At 50.3% G+C, this 20,558-nt stretch overlaps 1 protein-coding gene across 2 annotated transcripts; it reads left to right on the top strand.

Annotated features, from left to right (window-relative positions):
* Positions 1 to 575: 575 nt before the first annotated feature.
* DBP (D-box binding PAR bZIP transcription factor) lies at positions 576 to 19,329 on the top strand. 2 transcript variants are annotated; one of them, XM_053361601.1, is made up of 4 exons: positions 576 to 1,876; positions 8,340 to 8,678; positions 14,039 to 14,259; positions 17,544 to 19,329. In XM_053361601.1, exons 1-4 carry the CDS (start codon positions 1,714 to 1,716, stop codon positions 17,757 to 17,759), a joined length of 939 nt encoding a protein of 312 aa, XP_053217576.1. In that variant the 5' UTR covers positions 576 to 1,713; the 3' UTR covers positions 17,760 to 19,329. The 2 variants fall into 2 exon arrangements, with proteins under 2 accessions (XP_053217576.1, XP_053217577.1); XM_053361602.1 differs by lacking the exon at positions 576 to 1,876 and adding an exon at positions 3,728 to 4,185.
* Positions 19,330 to 20,558: the final 1,229 nt, after the last annotated feature.

The following is a 20,558-nucleotide window of genomic DNA, read 5'->3' as shown; positions in this document are numbered from 1 at the left end:
GTTAGGCTGCCAGTGAAAGAGGAAACCCGCTGGAAACCAGTGCATGCCCATCAGTTTACGTGGATCAACTCTGAGTGGAGTAACGCGCTGCACGCGACAACTATACTTTTATATAGAGATTTGTAGCGTGTTGGCTTTAAGGATTTAATCCTTTGGATTCCTATGCTCTGCAAAGGTAAGCTGCTTTGGTGAGATGTTTCACTCCCCTCCTCCCCGCCCCAATAGTGTTTCTGAGCAGCAGAGGCAAGAAGCCTGCAAGGAGGAAAGCGCAGAGGTCCCCGGCTCCTGGTTGAGCCTGTGATCGCTTTAGGCAGGGATCACCCACCTTCCCGTGTCCTCCTCGCTGCCCCTTTAAGACCCAACTTTCTCTCTGCTCCGCTCCCTCATCACAACACCAGCAACACGTGCCTGCTCACGTGCTCCCAATCCCGAGCAGTCTCCTGCTCCCCCTCCCGCCGCCTCGCCATTGGCCAAAACTGGGTCAGGCTCCTCCCATCTGCTGCTCTGCTATTGGCCAAATCTAGGTCAGAGCCCCACCTGCCCCATGGCAGGCGCACATGACAGAACGGGAAGGGCGCGGGACGGGGGAGCTGTGTTTGCAAATCTCGGGCTGTTGGGCTGCCGATTGGAAGAGAAGGGCGCCCTTAGCTCCGCCCATTGGGCCCTCGCGGCTCCTCCCACTTCGAATGTTGCAAAAGGAGGGGGGAAAGACCCGAAGCCAGTTGCAAAGTGCTTAGAGGAAAGTAACGAGCAATTTTTATTTATATGCAATTTTTTTTATTAAAAAAAACTTGGTTGTAGATTCGCATTTGGGGGAAAACCGGAGCGAAGGGTTCAGGAAAGCGGCAGGATTTGCTTTCGGTTTCCCTTTATTTTTATTATTATAATATAATAATAATACTGATTAATAAAAGGAAGGTGCGAAGAGGTTCCCCCACACTCGGATTCCCTCACTGCCTGCTGAGAAGACGGGGTCTCCCCTCCCCATTTATAGATCACGGACATCCCTCTTCCAGCCTATTTAGGATCTGACTGGAAGAAAAAGCAGCGGAGATCACCCGTCGCTGCCGCTGCTGCAACTGCGAGATCCTTAGCAAAGGGATCGCCTGGGCATTTTGGATTTGCTGACTTTTCCGTTTTCCTTTGGCGCCTTAAATCTGCTAAAGCTCGCCGAAAGCTGGTGACTTTTAATTCTAGGGGAAATAATTTTGTTCTAGCAAGATTGGAAATACAACCCTCCCGTTCCCTAGGGAAATCTCGTTGGATCTTAGGAACTCTTTACTCCACCCCGCTCCACATTTTCCAATAACTTCATCGCAAATATATATATATATATTTCTTTGCCCATCTTTTGGGGAGATCTTCCTCAGAGCCGGTTGGCTGCTAAATTTGGATCGGAGTGAGGCAAGGTGGGGGCCATCGCCTGCCCCTCCGGAGGCTTGTTTCCAGGCTGGTAGCAGGAGAGAGAGAGAGAAGACAGCCTCCTCCTTTAAAATAAAATAGAAAATCCCACCCCAAAACCTACACCTCAACTTCCTTTTCCAGTCGAGCATCGAATCGGTGAATCTCCCTCGGGGGTTTCTGCTGCTGTTTTCCACAAGGACCTTTTGTTTTTATTCGCTGTCCCCTGCTCGACACCATAGAAGAAGGGCGAAAAAAGCAATTTTCAGCGGTGGGCACCTCCTGGATCTTCCTGCTGCTGCCGCTTTCGCTATGGCCCGCCCAGCCACCCAAAGTAGCCCGGCTCCTAGCCCCATGCTCGCCTCTCCTCCTTTGGGACTAGCCACCCCGAGCTCCGCGATGGTCAGTCTCAAGAGCCTCCTTCAGGGACCGGTCAAAAGTCCCGACCGCCGAGGGGCCAAGGACCTGGGCTCATGTGAGTGATACCCCTTCGATCCTCCCTTGCAATCATTCCTCCACCTGGTTCCTCCTTTGCCTGCCTGTCCACCTCTCCCTAAGTATTCATGTACTTAGCTTCGTATTTCCTCTATACATGCATCCATTTTCTTGCTGCTGGTGGTATTTTTTGTATTAATCTTCAGGGCACTGCATAATCTTCCCTAGAGTTTGCCCTTGAAACGGCTGGGTCACTCTTATTCCCATTTCACAGATAGGGAAGCTACTGAGGCAGGGCTGTCATCCTTAGCAGAGGCCAGATTTGCATATTTGCATACAAGTCTGCCTAGCCAATCATGTCTCCACTGGGCTACCATAGAGGCCATCCTTCTACTCCATACACCTTCTACTCCCAGGCATCCCATAATATTAGTCCTGGCCTCTCTGTCGTTTCTGTGCCATTTCATTTCATAAATGTCTGCCTTCAGTGGAAAAAAAGGAGTTTTGAGGCAGTCTAAAGACAAGGCACATAAGCTTTGGTATGCTCAGTCTTTAAATACATCCTATAAATGTCCCTCCACCTGCCACCCCACCCCATAGTTTATCTCTCAACCTGTATTCGCCCCCTTTATAGCTGCCTCCTTGTCCACCTGGCTTTTCACACCATCCACCTGCCTTATATCTGTCTATAGGTCCCAACCTGCACACACTTGTCCAATACTCTTATATTAAAAAAATCCAGCCATTCCTTCCCTCTTTTTTAAAAAAAACCATCACAAAATCTGTGAGTTGCAAAGACCTGCTCAGACTCAGGGCCCCTGGAAAGGGAAGTCCTTGCTATGAATGATATGCAGTGATATTTATATACTCTTCTCCTCCCTTCCCTTCTATCCAGATGGCCTTCAGAGCCTGAACATTCAACTTGCTTTCATTTTGGGCTTTTCCATCTCGATTGCGGGGGGGGGGGGGGGTTGAACTGTTGTTTGCTTTCAATGCCGCATTGTTAATTCTTTCCATCCGTGAAATGTTCCTCTCCTGGGTTGTGAGTTCCAATCAAAATGCATTCCTTCTAAATTGGGAAGGCCCCATGCAATGGCTTCATGTAGGCCCCATATATGCATAGGGACAGACCCATGTTTACTTCTGGATGGGATGCCACGGAAGATCTGGAAGGAGGTGGAAATCTAGTTATTGCAGGAAGGGCCTGGACCTAGGCGTTCTGGAGAAAGAAGGTAAATGCCTTTGGTGGTGCAAGATTTAGGAGGAGCCACGGAGCCTGAACTCCTGGCATGTCTGGGAGAGGAGGAGGGGCATTAGGGGCAAGACAAGTCTGGGGGGCCAGGACTTCTAGATATATGAGGCAGGGGACTTCTATAGGTGGGATAGCTCAGTCGGGAGAGCATGAGACTCATGATTGCAGGGTTGTGGATTCAAGCCTCATGGTTGGGCAAAAGAATATTGCGTTGCACGGGGTTGGGCTAGATGACCCTTAGGACCCATTCCAACTTTACAATTCTATTATAATTCAATTGCCCCTACCGTTGCGGTGCGTGTGCATTTCAATCCCGGGTCGCTTTTCTCCCCCTTGGGTGTTTGGCAAGATGGGCAGCCGGTTTTGATAGATCTAAGCAAAACAATGACAGAGAGAGTGGATTGGGGAGGGGACGGATAAGGCCTGTCAGGTTTTCTGGGTGGGGAAGCGGTTAGAAAGCGGGGGAGGACAGAGAGGCGAGCTGCCCAGGACTCCTGGGTTCTGTCGGGCAATGCGGTGCCGAGTGCGAAGGCTGCGTGCGTCCCGGATTCCGAGGATCGGGAGGGGAGGGGGAGCTTTGGGGAGCCCGGACGCCTGGGTTCGCTCGCTGCTGCTGCTGCTGCTGGAGAGGTGCCAACTCGCTAGGGTTTTCCAGGGTGATCCACCAAGCGGTGTCTCTGGACATGCGCACAACCTCCCGTGCGCGTACACACACTCACCCAAACACACACACACTCTCGCATCTGCTGGCTGGCAGCAGTAAATCCCTTAAAGCTGCACACAGCCTGGCCACGGGACGCAGCAGGAGGGAGCGAAACGTGCGCGCGGGCGCTGCTGTGGCGCTTAGCCCCGGGAAACACTCTCGCAAGACTTTTTTCGCACGAGCGAGCGAGCGGGCAGCGAAGGGCAAGGCGGGAGGAGGAGGCGGCGGCTAGGACATCGCAGGGGCACCCAGGGTGCCACCCGGGGTCAACGCCCCACGGAAGGAGAGGGGAAGAGGGAGGTGCACCAGGGTGGCGAGGAAGCTGCCAGCCACAAGCTGGCATTTGGGTTCTGGCCGGCGGACAAGATGGGAGGCGGACACACCGACACGGACGGTGGGTATCTTTGCGGGCACTTTTTGCGCGCGCTGGGGCGGGGGGTGTGATTGGCACCCTGCGGCCGGGGTGGGTTTCCTGTGAATTCAGGCAGGGCAGATGGGCATCTCGGACTGTTTCAGGTTTTTTATTTCAGTTTGATAATATTGACAGGAAGGTGCCCGGCATTAAGATGGGCAGAGTGTATATATCTTTTTTTGGGGGGGTCTTGCATCTTGGGCATTCTGCCACCCGTCCTGCAAGGGTGCCATTCGCACACACACATAAACAAACGTGTTTGTGCACAGGCACTCTTGACAGATTTGTTTGGGTGCTGACTAGTCTTGGCCACCCCAGTGTTATTGTTGTAGGTTTGCCCCCCACCCACCCAAAAGAAGGACCGAGTTTTGCTTCTCCGCCTAGAGCTGAATGTCAATCATTCCTCTTCGGAACAGAAAGTAAACTGATGTCCTGCTTGAATAGGCTCCCGCTGGCTCCAGCCATTGAGAAACTCGCCTGACCCTGGTTACTTTGAGGTTGTTGTTGTTGTTGTTGTTGTTGTTAATGACCACTCTCCAATGCTTTGGGCGGCTCGATCCTGAGCACGTTTTACTTGGAAGCAATTCGTTTCCAGAAGGGTTAGTAGTCTGTGGCACCTTTTAAAAAGTTTGTTGTGGATATCAGTTTTATCGGATACACAGAAATGGACTCTGCTCCGCAAAAGCTTATGGGCACAATAAATGTCTTATCCTTTCAGGTGTCAGGGGACCCTTGGTTGTTTATACATGGAAGCAAGCTTTATAAATGCCCGTTGGCTTTACACCTGAGTAAACATGCCGCTGGCCACAGACTGATAGAGATGCAATTTCATTATATTATTCCTGGTGCGTTTTGCAACTTGCAGGTGGCTTTCCTTTTCACAACAGCCTCCACAAAGCTGAGTGTTGTTGTTCCCATTTCACAGTTGAGTAAAACTGAGGCTTGAGCTTTGGTAGCCTCTTTGATTGGTCCCTAAACTGATTTTATATGTTTTTGCTTGTAATCATATTTTGGAATGCTTTTATCTGTTTTGGATTTTTTTTTAAAAAAAAATTATCTTGTTTTGCCACCCTGGACTACTTGGAGAGGAAGGGTGGGATAGAAATTCAATCAATCAATCAATCAATCAATCAATTCCAAATATAGCTTTATATCATTTGGATAATATTGACTGTGGCAGGAGGAGGGCATTCAAAGATTACGGGGGGGGGCAATACTAGGAAGTGGTGAGGAGTACTTTGGACCAAGTTTGTGAAGCTAATACAATTGAGGGGCAAAGTTAAGAGTGGTGACAAAATGCACACAGTTCAATTCATTTACTACACTGTTCTGTATATTTTATTGTATAATTTCAACAGTTGTATTTCTGCCTGTGTCATATTCCTCGCAACTCATAATCCTCATGAATAATATCTCCCCCTCCTCCACTACTTCCTTTATCTTTGCAATAGACCTGACAAGGTAGTTAATAATATTCCCATTTTACAGATGAGGATAACTGAGGATTAAGAACTTGCCCAAGGCCGCCCTGGTGACTCCAATGGCTGAGCCAGGATTTGAACCTGAATCTCGGATAGCCTATCATCTGAGTCGCTCCGACTCTTTGGTGATAGTTGTTTGGGGGGTGGGGTACATTGGAAGAAAAGTGGAAGAGGGTTTTCGGGTGGATTTGGAGTGGATCAGCTGCCAGGGTTGGGGAGCTGCGCAGTAGGCAGCTGCGCACAGGCTTCGCTTGATCTGTGGGGCGTTGCGGGTGACTCGCCCAGTTTCGGGGTGCCAGGCTGGTGTCACCGCAAGAGGTGTCAGCTGGGCCCGGACTTCTCTCCCACGTGTCCAGGCAGAGTCAGGGCTCAGGTATGGCGTGCCACTCCCAAGCCTGCCTGAGCCTCGTGCAGGGGGGTGGGGCGTCTTCAGGAGAATCCTGGCCTGTAAAGAGCCCTCAAGCCTTCAGAGACCTAGTGAGGGGTGGAGGGGGTGAAGGTGGCAGTGGGTTCTCCCCAAGTGCATGGGAAAGAGGTTGACCTTGGTTAAAGAATGGAGGCAACCCGCTGGAACAAACAGTTCCTGGCTGAAGACCTCTGGAATTGTGGGACAAAAGGAAATCTGCAAGTCTGTTCACTGATTCCTGCCTGCTCACTCCCAACCTTAGCTAAATCTCCCTCTACCCCGATCTTCTAGAAGATTTGATGCTTTATTATGCTTTTATATTTGTTGGAAGGCACCCAAAATGGCTCAGCCAACCCAGTCAGATGGGCAGGGTACAAATATAATAATGATAATAATAGTTGTTGTTGTTAATAACAACATGATAATATAATAGTTAATAATAATAATATAATATATTGCAAAAGAGGCTGGACTCCTTCTGTAATCTGAGCACTACAGTGGTATCTCGGGTTACATACACTTCAGGTTACAGACTCCACTAACCCAGAAATAGTACCTCGGGTTAAGAACTTTGCTTCAGGATGAGAACAGAAATTGTGCTCCAGTGGCGCGGCGGCAGTGGGAGGCCCCATTAGCTAAAGTGATGCTTCAGGTTAAGAACAGTTTCAGGTTAAGAACGGACCTCCGGAACGAATTAAGTACTTAACCTGATGTATCACTGTATGGGGGAGCGAATCTAATGATATGACCCCAAACTCCTGGGTCCTTTGGTATGGGAGCACAACCTAGTGAGCTTAGAATAAGGGGAGCTCTGGCAACTGGGGTCCTTGCGGCATCCCCTGGCGTGGCCTGGGTGGTGGTGATGGGCACCTTCTCAATGCTAGCGCAGAAGACGCCAGTCAAATCTGCCCCCCAGAGAGCACCAATAGCTCCCTCCCCACACTGATGCCCACACCAGGGTCACCCGGCGGCGGCGGCTACCGCCCCACCTAGACCAAAGAGGAGCGAGCTGGAGGGATTCAGGCAGGCAGATGGGCTGAGCGAGCTCCGAGGGCGCAGGAGAGCGAGAGCCCAATCAAGCGTGGCTGAGCATGGGGTCATCTGGGGTGAGGCAAGCGCTCACGTTTTTTTTTGCTGGTGAACGGCATGCAGGCCTCTAGGGTTGGAGAGATAGGGATGGGGCCCAGGCAGGTTTCGGCAGCCTCCGCGGCTCAAAGATGCCGACTGCCGCATGCTGCAGCCACCCATCCCCACAACACGCATCTCTCCCAGCCATCTGGCCCTCTCATTGGCAGCCTGTCCTTTTTCTTTGCCCACCCACCTGCACAGCCTGCCTGCGCCCGGAGAGGAGGACCGTGCAGAGTTTATATTTGAGCAGAACTGTTTTGTCTGCTTTGGGCCCTTGGGCTGTGAGAATGTAAGGAAGTGAGAGCCCCATGCAGGAACACCCACCCGCCACACATGTAAGGCATATGACTTCTCCCAAAGAATCCTGGGAACTGTGATTGAATAGTGCTGGGAATTGCAGCTCTGCCAAAGATAAGCTAGAGTTCCCAGGGTTAATGGGGGGAAGTGGTGCGCTTAAATGTGTGCTGTGTACGCAGCCACCCCCACACTCAAGCGCCAAATGCAATGCAAAGCCACATGCAACTAGATAGATGCTGGGATACCCGATTGCTTGGGAGAGGCCGGTGGCCAGGACCCCCTTACTCTGTCCTGGGTTGCCTGGGGGCTGTCTGGATTCAGAGGGTGGCCAAGCCCAGAGACTGGAAGCAACTGCCTCAACACTCTGGCCTTTTGCACTATGCACCCGTGCCCAGGGATGCCTGAAGCTCCCCACGCCAGCAGTGCTGGGTGTTGTATTCCAAGTGCACACAGCTATGTACATAAACATTAAGTCTTGCTGATCTCTCATCCTCCCTTGTGCAGTAGGATCGATTGCTGTTCACCTTGCAAAACCCTTAGAATTGCAAAGTTACGGCAATTACAGGCTTCAGAATGGTTATTTTCCTCCTTTTGTCCATCTTCCCAATCCATCTCCCCAGTCCACTTCCATGTCAACAGTGTAACATTGTTCGGTTTCCTTTATTCCGCTGGCCCTGTGCTGTGGAAAACCTGCACACACACAGAAGATTCGTAGATTTCCGCTTTCTTGGCTTCCGACCTCTAGGTTTGTGCCCCTAGATGCTTCTCATCCCATAAACCTTCTTCCTTAACCCGAGCTTCTCCTCCTGCCCCCTTTTCTGCAGGTGTCATCAAAGACAAGGAACGCAAAATGGAGGACGACCTGAGCATTTCGCGCCCTGGCCAATGCGCCTACCTGGGCTCCCTTTTGTGGGAACGCACATTGCCCTACAACGAGATTGAGTATGTTGACTTGGACGAGTTTTTGCTGGAAAACGGGCTGCCCCCGAGCCCAGCTCACCAGCCCTTCTCGCCGGGGAGCCAGCCCACGGCCTCGCCTTCCAGCGGGGTGGTGGTGGACCTTAGCCGCCCGGCCTCTTGTGCATCGTCCTCTTCCATCTGCTCCTCGTCTGGCGAAGGCCTAGTGGGTAGCGATTACGACCATCACGGCAGCAGCCAGACAGGTAAACTGTGGTGTACTTTGGGTGTGAGGGTGGTGCTGGTGGGGAAATGGGAGTCAAAGTGATTCCTGGCATTTGTCGTTCCTCCCCTTGGAAGGAGCTGTGAGAATATCAACTCACCCTTCCCTTGTTTCATATAACTTTGTTTACGCTCCAAGCTCCCCTTGTTTCTGAGCTGCACACCTATTAAGTTTTAGCTGTATGTTTGCAAAGAGAGTCGTGATGGGAACTGGAGCTCCCATTCTGAAGACACTCAGTTGACTCTGCAAAATAGCTCTTGGGTTTCAAGGCTAAAAGGTGTTTTTACAGTCTAATAGTGGCTGCAGTGGAACAAGGGTTATATTGTAGTACCCCATTCACTTCAAGGTCAAGGGCAAACTACATGTTGCACAGAAGTGCATGGAACAAAATGAAAAGCAGACTTGGGAGGCTGAGATTTGGAGTGGAGAGGCAGGAGAGAAATGCGTGTTTGATTCTCTCCCTTCCGGCCTTTTTCCTGTCCTTCCCACCCCCTCTGCTACCTGCTTTCAGGCTACGTGCACCAGTCTCTCCTTCTATTTGTCTGACAAAATTAGTTATTGTGTTATGCCTTGGAATAAATTATGCAAAGCATGCAGTGTTTACTCCAAGTGCAAAATTTAGCCTACCTATTTGGATATATATTTTTTTAAGGGGGGGGATACCTCTGAGCACACACCACTTTGAATAGGAGGAGTGAGCAGTTTCTAGAGCCCTCCCTGTTTGGGAGGGCAGTTTCATGTTCCCTCCCTGGTTGCAGAGAAAATTGAGTTTCTAATCTCCTCCCTGATTGCAAATAGTTTTTCAATCCCAGCCTCTCTGGGTTGCAGTGGCAATACCAGTGGCCCCCTTCAGGCTGCTGCAAGAATTGCGCTTCCCTTCTCCTTCCTAGTCCTCTGTTGTCTGATGCCCCCATTAAATTTTGGTTAAATAGTTATGTTTGCAGCAGATGTTTAATACACAAACACACCATTGCAGAAAATAAAAGCAAATTTTGCTCTGTTTGGATTTAGTCCCTTCCTAGTTTGCAGAAGCAGATTAGATGGTTTCTACCCAGTTTAGATCACAAGTATTAAGAATTTCAATAGGGTCCTCCATGCATTTTTTGTTGCAGAGAGTGCAGAAGGAAGGTTGCAGCAGTTCTGAAGCTATACCAGGTGTGGACCTAGTTGTTTGCCTTGGATGAGAGCTTCATGGGTATGCTAGGATATTAAAGAGAAAACTTTGGGGTGCAATTTTATACTATTTATAAGAGTTATAGGGACGCGGGTGGCACTGTGGTGTAAACCACTGAGCCTTGGACTTGCCGATCAGGTCGGTGGTTGGAATCCCCGCGACGGGGTGAGCTCCCGTTGCTCGGTCCCAGCTCCTGCCAACCTAGCAGTTCAAAAGCACGTCGAAGTGCAAGTAGATAAATAGGTACCGCTCTGGCGGGAAGGTAAATGGCATTTCCGTGCGCTGCTCTGGTTTCACCAGAAGCGGCTTAGTCATGCTGGCCACATGACCCGGAAGCTGTCTGCAGACAAACGACCCGGAAGCTGTCTGCAGACAAACGTCGGCTCCCTTGGCCAGTAAAGCAAGATGAGTGCCTCAACCCCAGAGTCATTTGCGACTGGACTTAACTGTCAGGGGTCCTTTATATGTTATAAAGATTTGCAATTTAATGCTTGTGTTTAAATAAGGTGTGGGGAGTCTTTGGCCCTCCAGACATTACTGAACTACAACTCCCACCAGGCCCAGCAAGCACAGCCAGTCATGATGGGAGTTGTAGTTCAGCAATATCTGCAGGGCCAAAGGGTCCTGCACCTGCTTACTTTCATTATTGCATGTGTTAACTTTAACATCTCATGTGTTTTAGAAACCTGGACTTTGTGAGATGGTTGGGTGGGAAGGGAATTGTGTTTTCGTTTTGGGAGGGGGCTACCCACTTTCTAAAGTTGCCAAGCGCTCCTAAAACTAACTTTTCCACTTCTTGAAAATACTGGATGCTTTCCCTGAAGCTGAAACACTATATTTTCAAACTGTCCCTTTGAGTTGCAGTAATTACTGATATTGTTCGGATTACCGCCTCCAATGTGTGCATTGGATTTCGGTGGGGAGGGCAGGCTAATGTGGGTTTAAGCTTGAGAACAAAATAGACAGTGCTCTGAAAGTTACCTGCTACCATTTAATACTTACTGTCCCTTTTCTGCTTTCATTTACAGTTGTGGTTTTTGGTGCGATTTGGGAAATCGCAAGAGAGGAGGGTGGATATCATGAGATGTTTGGGTTTTGTTTGAAACGCAGAGTTGGGAGACTAGCGCTTGTGGTTTGTGGAGAGAAATATCGGGAAAACAAGGTAGTGGGACGACTTTGACGCCATCCTTAGTGAAGTACAGCGGGACGCTTGGGATCCGTGCCCTCGTGGCCCCAGTGAGCACTCCAGAGAAGGTATTCTTACCAGCGGTCTTCCTTCGCAATGGTACCTCCTCGAGCTAGCAGTGGGCAGCGTAGACTTTGCTGGTGGCAAAAGGTGACGTAAAATGCAAAGGAATTATGTTTTTCACAGATGTAAGTTGGGTAAATTTGGGTGCCCCCCTTGAACCATAAAGCTTTACAGGGTATTAACAGAGGGCCACCCACCTATGTCCCTATATTTCCCCCCAACTTTTTCCTCCCACCCCACTCTACAAAGTACAGTGTTTTCCACTGATCTAATCCAGACATCTGGACATTCAGTACTTTCTCTGTTCCAGAGAACCCAGGAATCCTAAATACCCATAGCCCCCTCTCCTCATATCTCAGCACAGGAGGTCACCAACACCCATCCAAGTTCACTAGACGCCCCCCTTTCCCTTCCGGAGAACCCAGGAGTCCCGGGCACTCGCCTGTACATCCCCTTCCCCCACATACGGATCCTGGATGTCAGCGCCTCGAAGCTCCCCCATGAGAACCCAGGAGTCCTGGACAGTATCTTCTGCCCACGTACACCGATCCCCTCCCCCCACTGGATCGCTCCTCCTCCTCCTCGTTCCTAGCACTCCTGAATACCAACAGCCTCAGGTTCTCTCCTCCTCCTCCTCCTCAGACACGCAGAAGATTTCCAAATACCAACAGCTTTCTCCACCCCCCTTGCATTAAAAAAAAGAACTCAGGAATTCTCCTCCCCCTTTCCAACAATTCCGGGGGGGGTACTGGATGCCCACCCCCGCGGCGGGGTGGGGGGGGAGGCGCGCCCTCGTGAGCCTGTTCGCGTGCACACGCGCGCTCCTTGCCTGCCCGGCGCGGCGGCAGGCTGCGGGGAATCCCGTGTCTGCTGCTGGGCGCGGAAATCCTGCGCTGCTGGCTCCCGCCTGGGAAGCCCGGTCTCGTGTCTGCTGCACGGAGCCTCCTGCTCCCGCTCACGTGCCTCGCCCTGCTTCTGCGAACACATGTCGCGGCTCGGCTCCTCTAGTTGCCAGCTGGCAGGCGGCCCCCTTCCTCGGCGCAGGGCGGGGCCAGCGGGCACGTGGGGATGCGGTGTGAGAGGCGGCGCTGCTGCTGCAGCAGCAGCCCGGGAGAAGGAGGTGGAAGCGGGTGCTGCTGCTGCTGCTTCTTCGGGGCCTCTCGCGGAACGGGGGCGGCAGGGGGCGTGGGCCTGTGGGTGGCCGGGTGGCCGCCTATCCCGGCTGGGCAGGTTGGGCCGGAGGGAGGCGCGGCCACGTAGGACGCCTGGGTTCTGCGGGGAGGCGGGAGTAGGACTCCTGGGTTCTCCCTGGAGGGGTGGGGGTCCAGCGAAGGGGATCAGATTCTGGCTTCCTTCAAGGAGAGGTGGGAGTGGAGATCAGGATTCCCGGGTTTTTCCACATAAAGAAGGGATTCTGGGGGGCGGAGGGGTGTGGACCCGGGGGCGGGTTCTCTCTGGGGAGTTGTGGGGTTCCCCCCAAGGACGGGGTGCGTGTTTGTGTGTGGACTCCAGGGTGTTTCAGGGAAGTCGAAACCCCTGTTTTTTTCCGGGGTGCGTGTGTGGCGCCTAGTGGGTGGAGCGTTGGGCTCTGGAGTTTCTTGGTTTTCCAAGGAAAGAAATATGGGGGGGGGCACAGGACTCTTGGGTTCTTCAAGAGGAGAAAGAGCGGGGGGGCAGAGGGAACCAGGATTGTGGGTTTCCTCAAAAGGAGAGGGATGTAGTAATGGGAACAGGAGTAGGAGGTTATCCAAGGAAAGAGGGGTTTTAGTGTTTCCTAAAGGGAGCGGGGATTCTGGGGTCCTCTGCGGGTGTTTTTTTGGCGGGGGGGGGGAGATAGGTGGTAAGTGTATAGGAGTTAAGAGAGATCTAGTTGAGGGTGGGACATATGACTCCTGAATTTTCTGAGGGGGCAGGTGGGGGTGGATGACCTTGGGAGAAGGTGTTCGATATCCCAAGTTTTCTGAGGGTGGGGGTATGAGAGCCAAGGGATCCGGAGGGTGCAGCTTAGTGATGGGGGGGGGGATGATGGGAAGGCAGACACCTGAGTTGAGGGGAGATGTGGGAACCCTGGTCTCTGAGGAGAATTGCAATGTTTATTTTATTGGTCTAGATCAGGGTTTCCCCAGCTTGGGTCGCCGGCTGTTTTTAGACTACAATTCCCATCATCCCTAACTAGCGGGTCAGAGATGATGGGAATTGTAGTCCCAAAACAGCTGGAGACCCAAGTTGGGGAAACCCTGGGCTAGAGCTTCCTGGGCTCGCTCTTGTGTACTTGTCTGCTTTGCCCCTAGCAACCCCAAGCAGCTTAGCGGGACGGCCATTTGCCTCCTCAAGCCACCAGAGTTGCCTTGCCTCCCAGTTCCATGATGAGCTTTTTCAAAGCGGTTGTCACTTGTGAAATGGTTGTCTGGATCCACTCTCTCTTATGTCTCGTTCCCCCATCTGTTAGGCATTTAAACAGATCGGCGGGGCCCACGTGGCTAGCTGGACACCGCATACTGCATAGTGCTGTTCCCAAAACGGCCTTGCAGTGCCGTTTAATCCTCAGAAATTTGCCAGCCCCTCTGCGTGTCTCTAATCCCCATCATGTGTGCAGCTGCAGCTGCCTGAGCAGCAGCGAAGCCCTGTGTCCCCAATTCACCGTTCCACTTCTCAAGAAGACACACAACCCTACAGCCCTCCTCCTGAAAGACTCTGCAGAGAAAATAAAAACAATGGGGGTGGATATGTACATAATGCAATGTCTATAACATATGGATGTGCATGTGTGTTTGTGTACAAAGGACTCAGTAGAGGTTACAATGGAAGTGTGGGGCGGACCAGCCTGCAGATAGCCTGTTGTGGGTGCTGCTGCCCTCTTGTGGGTTCTCTTTATTTGTGAAGCTCACCTGGATTTCTCCTTCCTCCACACCCATTCCAGGTCCCGTAACACCTGTGTCCCGAAGCACGCCCAGCCCTGTGGACCCCGAGGGCGTGGAGGTCCTCATGAACTTTGACCCTGACCCTGCCGACTTGGCGCTGTCGAGCATCCCGGGGCACGAGACCTTCGACCCCCGCAAGCATCGGTTCTCCGAGGAAGAGCTCAAGCCACAGCCCATCATGAAAAAGGCACGGAAAATACAGGTCCCGGATGATCAGAAGGTGAGAGAGGTGCAAAACGCACTGATCTTAGAACAGTATTTTAAGAGATTTTCCTTGGATAATATCAAATACACAGGGGAGCCTGTGTTGTGTCAAATGCTATTGGACTACAGCTCCCATCGTCCCTGACCCTGACCATTGGTCCTGCTGGCTGGTGGGAGTTGGGAGGCCAGGAATATCTGGAGGGCCACAGGTTCCCAAGCCTTGATCTCTGCTCCTCCCTACATCCCCCAATGTAGCTGAAAAAAGCTTGGGTGCAGGTTTTTAATTTGGCTGTTTATATCCAAATTCAGCAAACAGCAAGTTTTAAAAAATCACGACAAAAAATAACAATAAACTTAGCAATGAAAACAAAAGGGTGTCATAATCGCAGCTCGTTAAATTAATACCCCGCTTTTCTTTCAAGGTGCTCAAGGCGTCACTCCTGGTTCTTTCCCCCTCCCCCTCAACTCTTTTATTCTCACAGCAACCCTGTGAGGTAGGCTAGGATGCGAGAAAGTGGCTGACCCAGTGAATTCAGTGGAGGCCTGAACCTGGCTCTCCCTTGCCCAGTGTTGTAGCCCAGGGACAGCCAGTGTGGTTTCACTCCAGTGCTTGTTGAACTACAACTCCCATAACATCTCACCACTGGCAGCACATTAACTTCACAACAGGAGACAGGTTGCTTTTTTAATTTTCTGTTTAAAAGGTTGGTACGTAAGATCGAAAAGTTTGGGGAATTGACATTTGTTATCATATTACTTGTTTAAACTACTTAGCATTTTATTTAACATTTTCTAAGCTCTTTCCTGTCGACTGATACCCGATAGCCAAGGTTACGGTGTACCAGCTGTGACCCTGCCCACTGTGGCATGTGCCGCTCGACAAGATTTGGGTGGAATCCGCTGGCGTGAGTGGGCAGAGCTAGGCTGGCTGCCCAAACCTCCCATTTTTGACTGCATGCTCTACACAGAGCTGCAATCTCCAGAGATTGTTAAACCAATCAGTCCCTGTTCACAGGGGACTCTGGGAGTAAGAGTCTTCTAGTAGCTCTCTGCACCCTCAACAAACTACAGCTCCCAGAATTCCTTTTTTGGGGGGTGGGGTGAACCATGATTGTTTAAAGTGGTATCACAACATTTTTTTATTTTCTGAAATAAAGTAGCGTTTTAAACACATAGTGTGAATGTGACCTGAGAAAACAGGCTAGGCAAAACATCCCTGTTCCCCCAGCACCTGTTGGCCATCTGCGCCAACCGAGTTTGCGCAGCGACTGGGGCGATGGAATAAAAGCTTGCCTGCAATATCTTTGCTCATCTTTGTTCTTAAATAATAACAGCTGCAAAACACCCCTTCTCACCACCTTTCCTCAATAGTACTCAACAGCATTCCCTAATGGTATTCTATAACTGTACACACTTGATCAACTTAAATACAGTTTTCAAATAATCAATTTACTCTACCACATCGCTGCATTTGGTGCAGTAGGTAAACTCCCCCTGCTAATTAGTTAAATTGTTAAGATACCTCAGGTGTGCTGAATTGTCAAAAGCTCACAGATGTGCTGCCATGCAGGTTATAATTATACCTCTGAGTAGCACCATTGACCACATTAATATCAAGAAAACCCAACAACACCATGGTCCCAGCCGCTGCTTTTTAGGAGACAGACAGACAGACAGAAGTGAAACACCAGTGTAATGCCTTTGGCCCAAAATGCCTGCCTGAAGGGTAGTTTCCACCACCAGGGATTTTGGTGGCAGGGGTAAGACAGTGAATTTCTCTCTGGGGTTTAGCGGTTTTTCACGTGCCAGCTGCAGGGTGACAATGTTATGGGCGGGAGAGAGGCTGTCTGGGAAATGCACTGCTGGGTACGAACCTGTTTTCTGAGCTGGCGGGTATGGATGATTGTCTGGCATTGTGTGTCTCAAAGGCAAGGAGCGTGTCCATGCATATTTTGTCAAGCGGTGACAGGAAAGGGTGTGTCCGCGCATGCATGACCGTGCACGTGCTCTTTCAAGAAGTATGTGTGTACTTTTGGGGAACGTCAATCTCTGTCCGAGATTCCAGAACGATGTGTTGCCACCAATATACAAAGATAGATAGAAAGAGGCACAGAAATGTACTTTGTTGAGAGATAGAAGCTGGCCTAAAGTCACTAACTGAGTGTTGTGGCTGTGGGTGGATTCGAACTCAGTCCTCTGTGTGCTACATCACCACACCGAGAGAAGTAGTCCTACTTACTGGGGAGGGGGAGAGTTGTAGTTCAGCTGCATCTGATGGGGCAGAGGTTCCCAACACCTGACCTATAGCATTTGCACCTCTCTCTTTAGCCTCCCCAAGTGCCTTATTGAACTTTTTTTTTTAGTATTAAAAAAAGAGAAGACATTTCCTGTCCTCAGTTTAACATCTAAAAAATAAGTCACAAAAGGAAAAATGGAAGGGGAGGGGAAAGAAAGCACACCCTGGCACCAAATCTCAAAGAGTTCTTACTAAGACTAGTTGGGATGCAAACAGTTCCAAGATGCTGGGGTAGAATGGGCGCTAGTAGGTGACAGATTATTATTTATTAAATTTGTATACAAGGTTCATATGGAGAAATGCAGGAGAAAGAGCGAGAAGCAGCTTGAAATACCTCTGCTGCTCTTTTCTTTTGATTTTAGCATAGGAACATGCAAGGCCTGCAAGCATGTCATCAAAGTTAGCAGCTTTCCTGCCCCTTCTTGCTTATAAGTCCAGAACACCGTATGAAGGCAAGTAGTACAGCTGCCCTGCTGGAACTAAGCAGGCCTGCCCCTGTTCAGTGCCCAGGTGGACTATCGCCTGGGAATCATGCAATAATAATAATAATAATAATAATAATAATAATACTTACACCCTGCCCATCTGGCCGGGCCTCCCCAGCCACTCTGGGTGGCTTCCAACAGAATATTAAAAACACGATAAAACATCAAACATTAAAAACTTCCCCTAAGCAGAGCTGCCTTCGTATGTCGTCTAAAAGTCAGATAGTTGTTTATTTCCTTGACACCTGATGGGAGGGCGTTCCACAGGGTGGGTGCCACTACCGAGAAGGCCCTCTGCCTGGTTCCCTGTAGCTTCACTTCTCGCAGTGAGGGAACCTCCAGAAGGCCCTCAGAGATGGACCTCTGTGTCCTGGCTGAACAACGGGGGTGGAGAGCTTGGAGCTCCATGGACAAAAAGTAGATTTATTAAAATAATAAACAGCAATTTGTGGCCTCCAAAAGAGAGCCGACTCTTCACAAGCCCACACTGACCTGTTTCGTTTTGTTTCTCCTACCTAGGACGAGAAATACTGGAACAGGCGGTACAAGAACAATGAAGCAGCCAAACGCTCGCGGGACGCCCGCCGCCTGAAGGAGAACCAGATCACGGTCCGGGCAGCCTTCCTGGAGAAGGAGAACGCCGTCCTGCGCCAGGAAGTGGCCAACATCCGCCAGGAACTGACCCGTTACCGCAGCATCCTCTCCAAGTACGAATCGCAGCACGGCACCTTGTAAGGCCCGCGGCAGCAGACGGCTGCGCTCTTCTCCACCGCTCCACCGCTCTGACGCGGTGGGGCCACCCTGGTTTTTCAACCCTGACCCCCGTCTTCCCGAACCGGGCAAACAAATAATCAAACAACAGATGTTTGGAATAAGGGGAAAGGTCCCGAGACGGACGATTCCCCACGTGCGGGGACTGCCGTGCTCCAGGTACTCGACAGAAGGGATAAGACTTCCTGGGTTTGGCCTGAGCTGACCCTTGCCAAGAAAAAGGGCAGTGACTTGGGAGACGTTGAACTGGGCATCGTAGGCACACGAGACACACCGCGAACACACAAGGGCTCTGTAGCACACTGGAAGATGTATTACACACACACACACACGTGCACACAGTACCCATTCTCTCTCTCTCCACGTACATGCTAGAGTTTGGCTCGTTGGCAGACTTTCCTCTCCAAACGGCAGAATTCAGCCCCAGATTGCTGCAGCTACTCACCTCTGCTTGCCCTGTTGTGGCATTTGGCTCAGTGGCACAGTTGGCCCAAGGAGGCATCAGGGTGCCTGTGCTTGCTTGCTTTTTTTCTTCCGACAGCATCGCTTTTCAGTGGACATTTCTTCTTCTTCTGCACACAATTTCTTCGACTCCTTTCTCCCGTCGACTCTTTCGTCAGGGTTGGTGGGGAAGGACACGAGAAGGCTGCAAAAGTGGACACTCCCCACCCCCGAGCCGTTCTGGGCTCCCATCTCGCAGCGGGTATCGAACCACTACGCCCTCCTCCCGCTGCACCCTTTGCAAAGAGAACTTAGAGGAGGCCTGGCACCCTGAGAAAAAAGAGGACACAGGAGCATTGTTTTTCTCTCTCTTCCTTTTGATACCAGTAAACGTCAAGACTTCTGCCTGCGAAATGCCAAATTAGAAAAACGAAAAGAAAAAACGGGTTGTGCACTCAATATTTTCCCCCCACAATTGGACAAAAGGGGCTTTGTGTCAGAGGGCAGGTGTATGGGTTGTTAGTTGAATGATTACGATTATCTTATTATTACTATTATACCTGTTTTTAGTTAAAAGGCAAGTGATGGTTTCTGTTATTTTCCCCCCTTCCACCACACCACACTTTTCCTCATGTTTTGTGTCCAACACTGTCTGATGTACGTCATATGTATAGAAACTAAAAGAAAAACGAAAAACACAGAACCTCATTGGTGACCCTCCATAAATATGAACATATATATAAATATATATATAATTTTCTCTTTTTTTGTAAAGCAAAAAGTATATATAGAGGCTCCAGGAGAGACTTGAGAGATTATGTTCTTCTTAATTGGGGAAAGGATGGTTCTTTCGTACAGAAAGTGAATGGGGGGGTAAGGGGGAGGGGGGAATACGGTATTTTTATCTCCTTTGGGGAGGTTCCTAGTCTTTTTAATTTTCCATGTAACAGTGTTGCTGAAGACTTTGGGGGATGAAACCACCGGACTTGACAGAAGGCTTTTATTTCGAATGGATGTTTACACAGTTGTATACCATGAGCAAACTAGGAATAAAGAAAGACAGGATTTTAAAAAAAGAACGAACGAAACCCGAGATCTTTTGTGTCGTTTGTATTAACCTTTCCGTGCACAGCTCAGATTTTACCAACCTGGTGCCTTCCTCTTGCTGTACTACAAGTCCCATCAGCCTCAGCCATTTCTGGGGTTCTTTGGTCCACTCATTTACAGAAAGGTGTCATTTCCCTATCATTTGCTAATGTCCTGCTGTAACAGGTAAAAGGAGACTTAAAGAAGAGGAGGAGGAACCCACCAGCATTCTGTGCAAAGACAACTAAATTCTGCAAATTGTACCGATTTGCACATTCGTGCCCATTTTGCAGCAGAGATTTGGCTTCAGGCGTTCAGAGCAGGGGACAAAGAGACAGAAACACAGGGAAGTGCATCATACCGAGTGAGACCATTGGTCCATCCAGCTCCGTACTGTCTCCAGCAGGGGTTCCCCAAAGTGGTCTGCAAGCTTCATTCAGGTGGCCTGTGGTGTGTGGCTTTGCGGTTGAAGATGGGAGAGGGTACGTCCCTGTGTTCAATATTCCTCTCTGCTTCTAATTGTAATTCTGTTGCTTAGAGCAACAAACACAATTAAAAATCGTGCATCAATCTGGTACAGGGCATTGCAGTCGCTGCAACAAGCAGATAAAACCATTAAGCAGCCCTCTGCTATTCTCAAGAGATCCATGGGGGAGAAAGTGGTAGGAGCCACTCGCCTACACTGACAACATCTCTCCAGGATTTCGGACCGGACATTCCCAGCCTTACCTAGAGTTGCTGGGCACATGCTGCATGCAGGCCAAGTAGATGCCCTGCCACTAAGCTGTAGCCCATCAGCATCCTCTAAAAAGCCCAGCTTGCCCCTGTCACCAGCTTCTGATGTTTCATTAGGACAAGGGTGAGGAACCTGTGGTCCTCACGTTGGACTCCCAGCTCGCATCACCCTTAGCCAGCTTGGTCAGTGATGATGGGCATTGTAGTCCATCTGGAGGGCAAAAGTTTCCGCACACCTGCCTTACAAGATGGAGCAAGCCTGCGTAGGAGTCGTTGGGCCTTCAGTTCCCAAACTGATTCTGCAAACAACCTTTGTGTGTTTATAAATTGAGAGAGACTGATTTTCTTTTTTACATGTTATTTTATTATTACATTTATATCATGCACAGAGGTGGGTGGGGAGTGTCTAGAGCAGGGTTTCCCAAACGTGGGTCTCCAGCTGTTTTTGAACTACAGTTCCCATCATCCCTGACCACTGGTCCTGCTAGCTACGGATGATGG

The sequence above is a fragment of the Podarcis raffonei genome, chromosome 13 (assembly GCF_027172205.1).
Source record: "Podarcis raffonei isolate rPodRaf1 chromosome 13, rPodRaf1.pri, whole genome shotgun sequence".
NCBI classification, from domain to species: Eukaryota; Metazoa; Chordata; class Lepidosauria; order Squamata; family Lacertidae; genus Podarcis; species Podarcis raffonei.
This window is presented reverse-complemented; position numbering and strand designations above follow the sequence as displayed.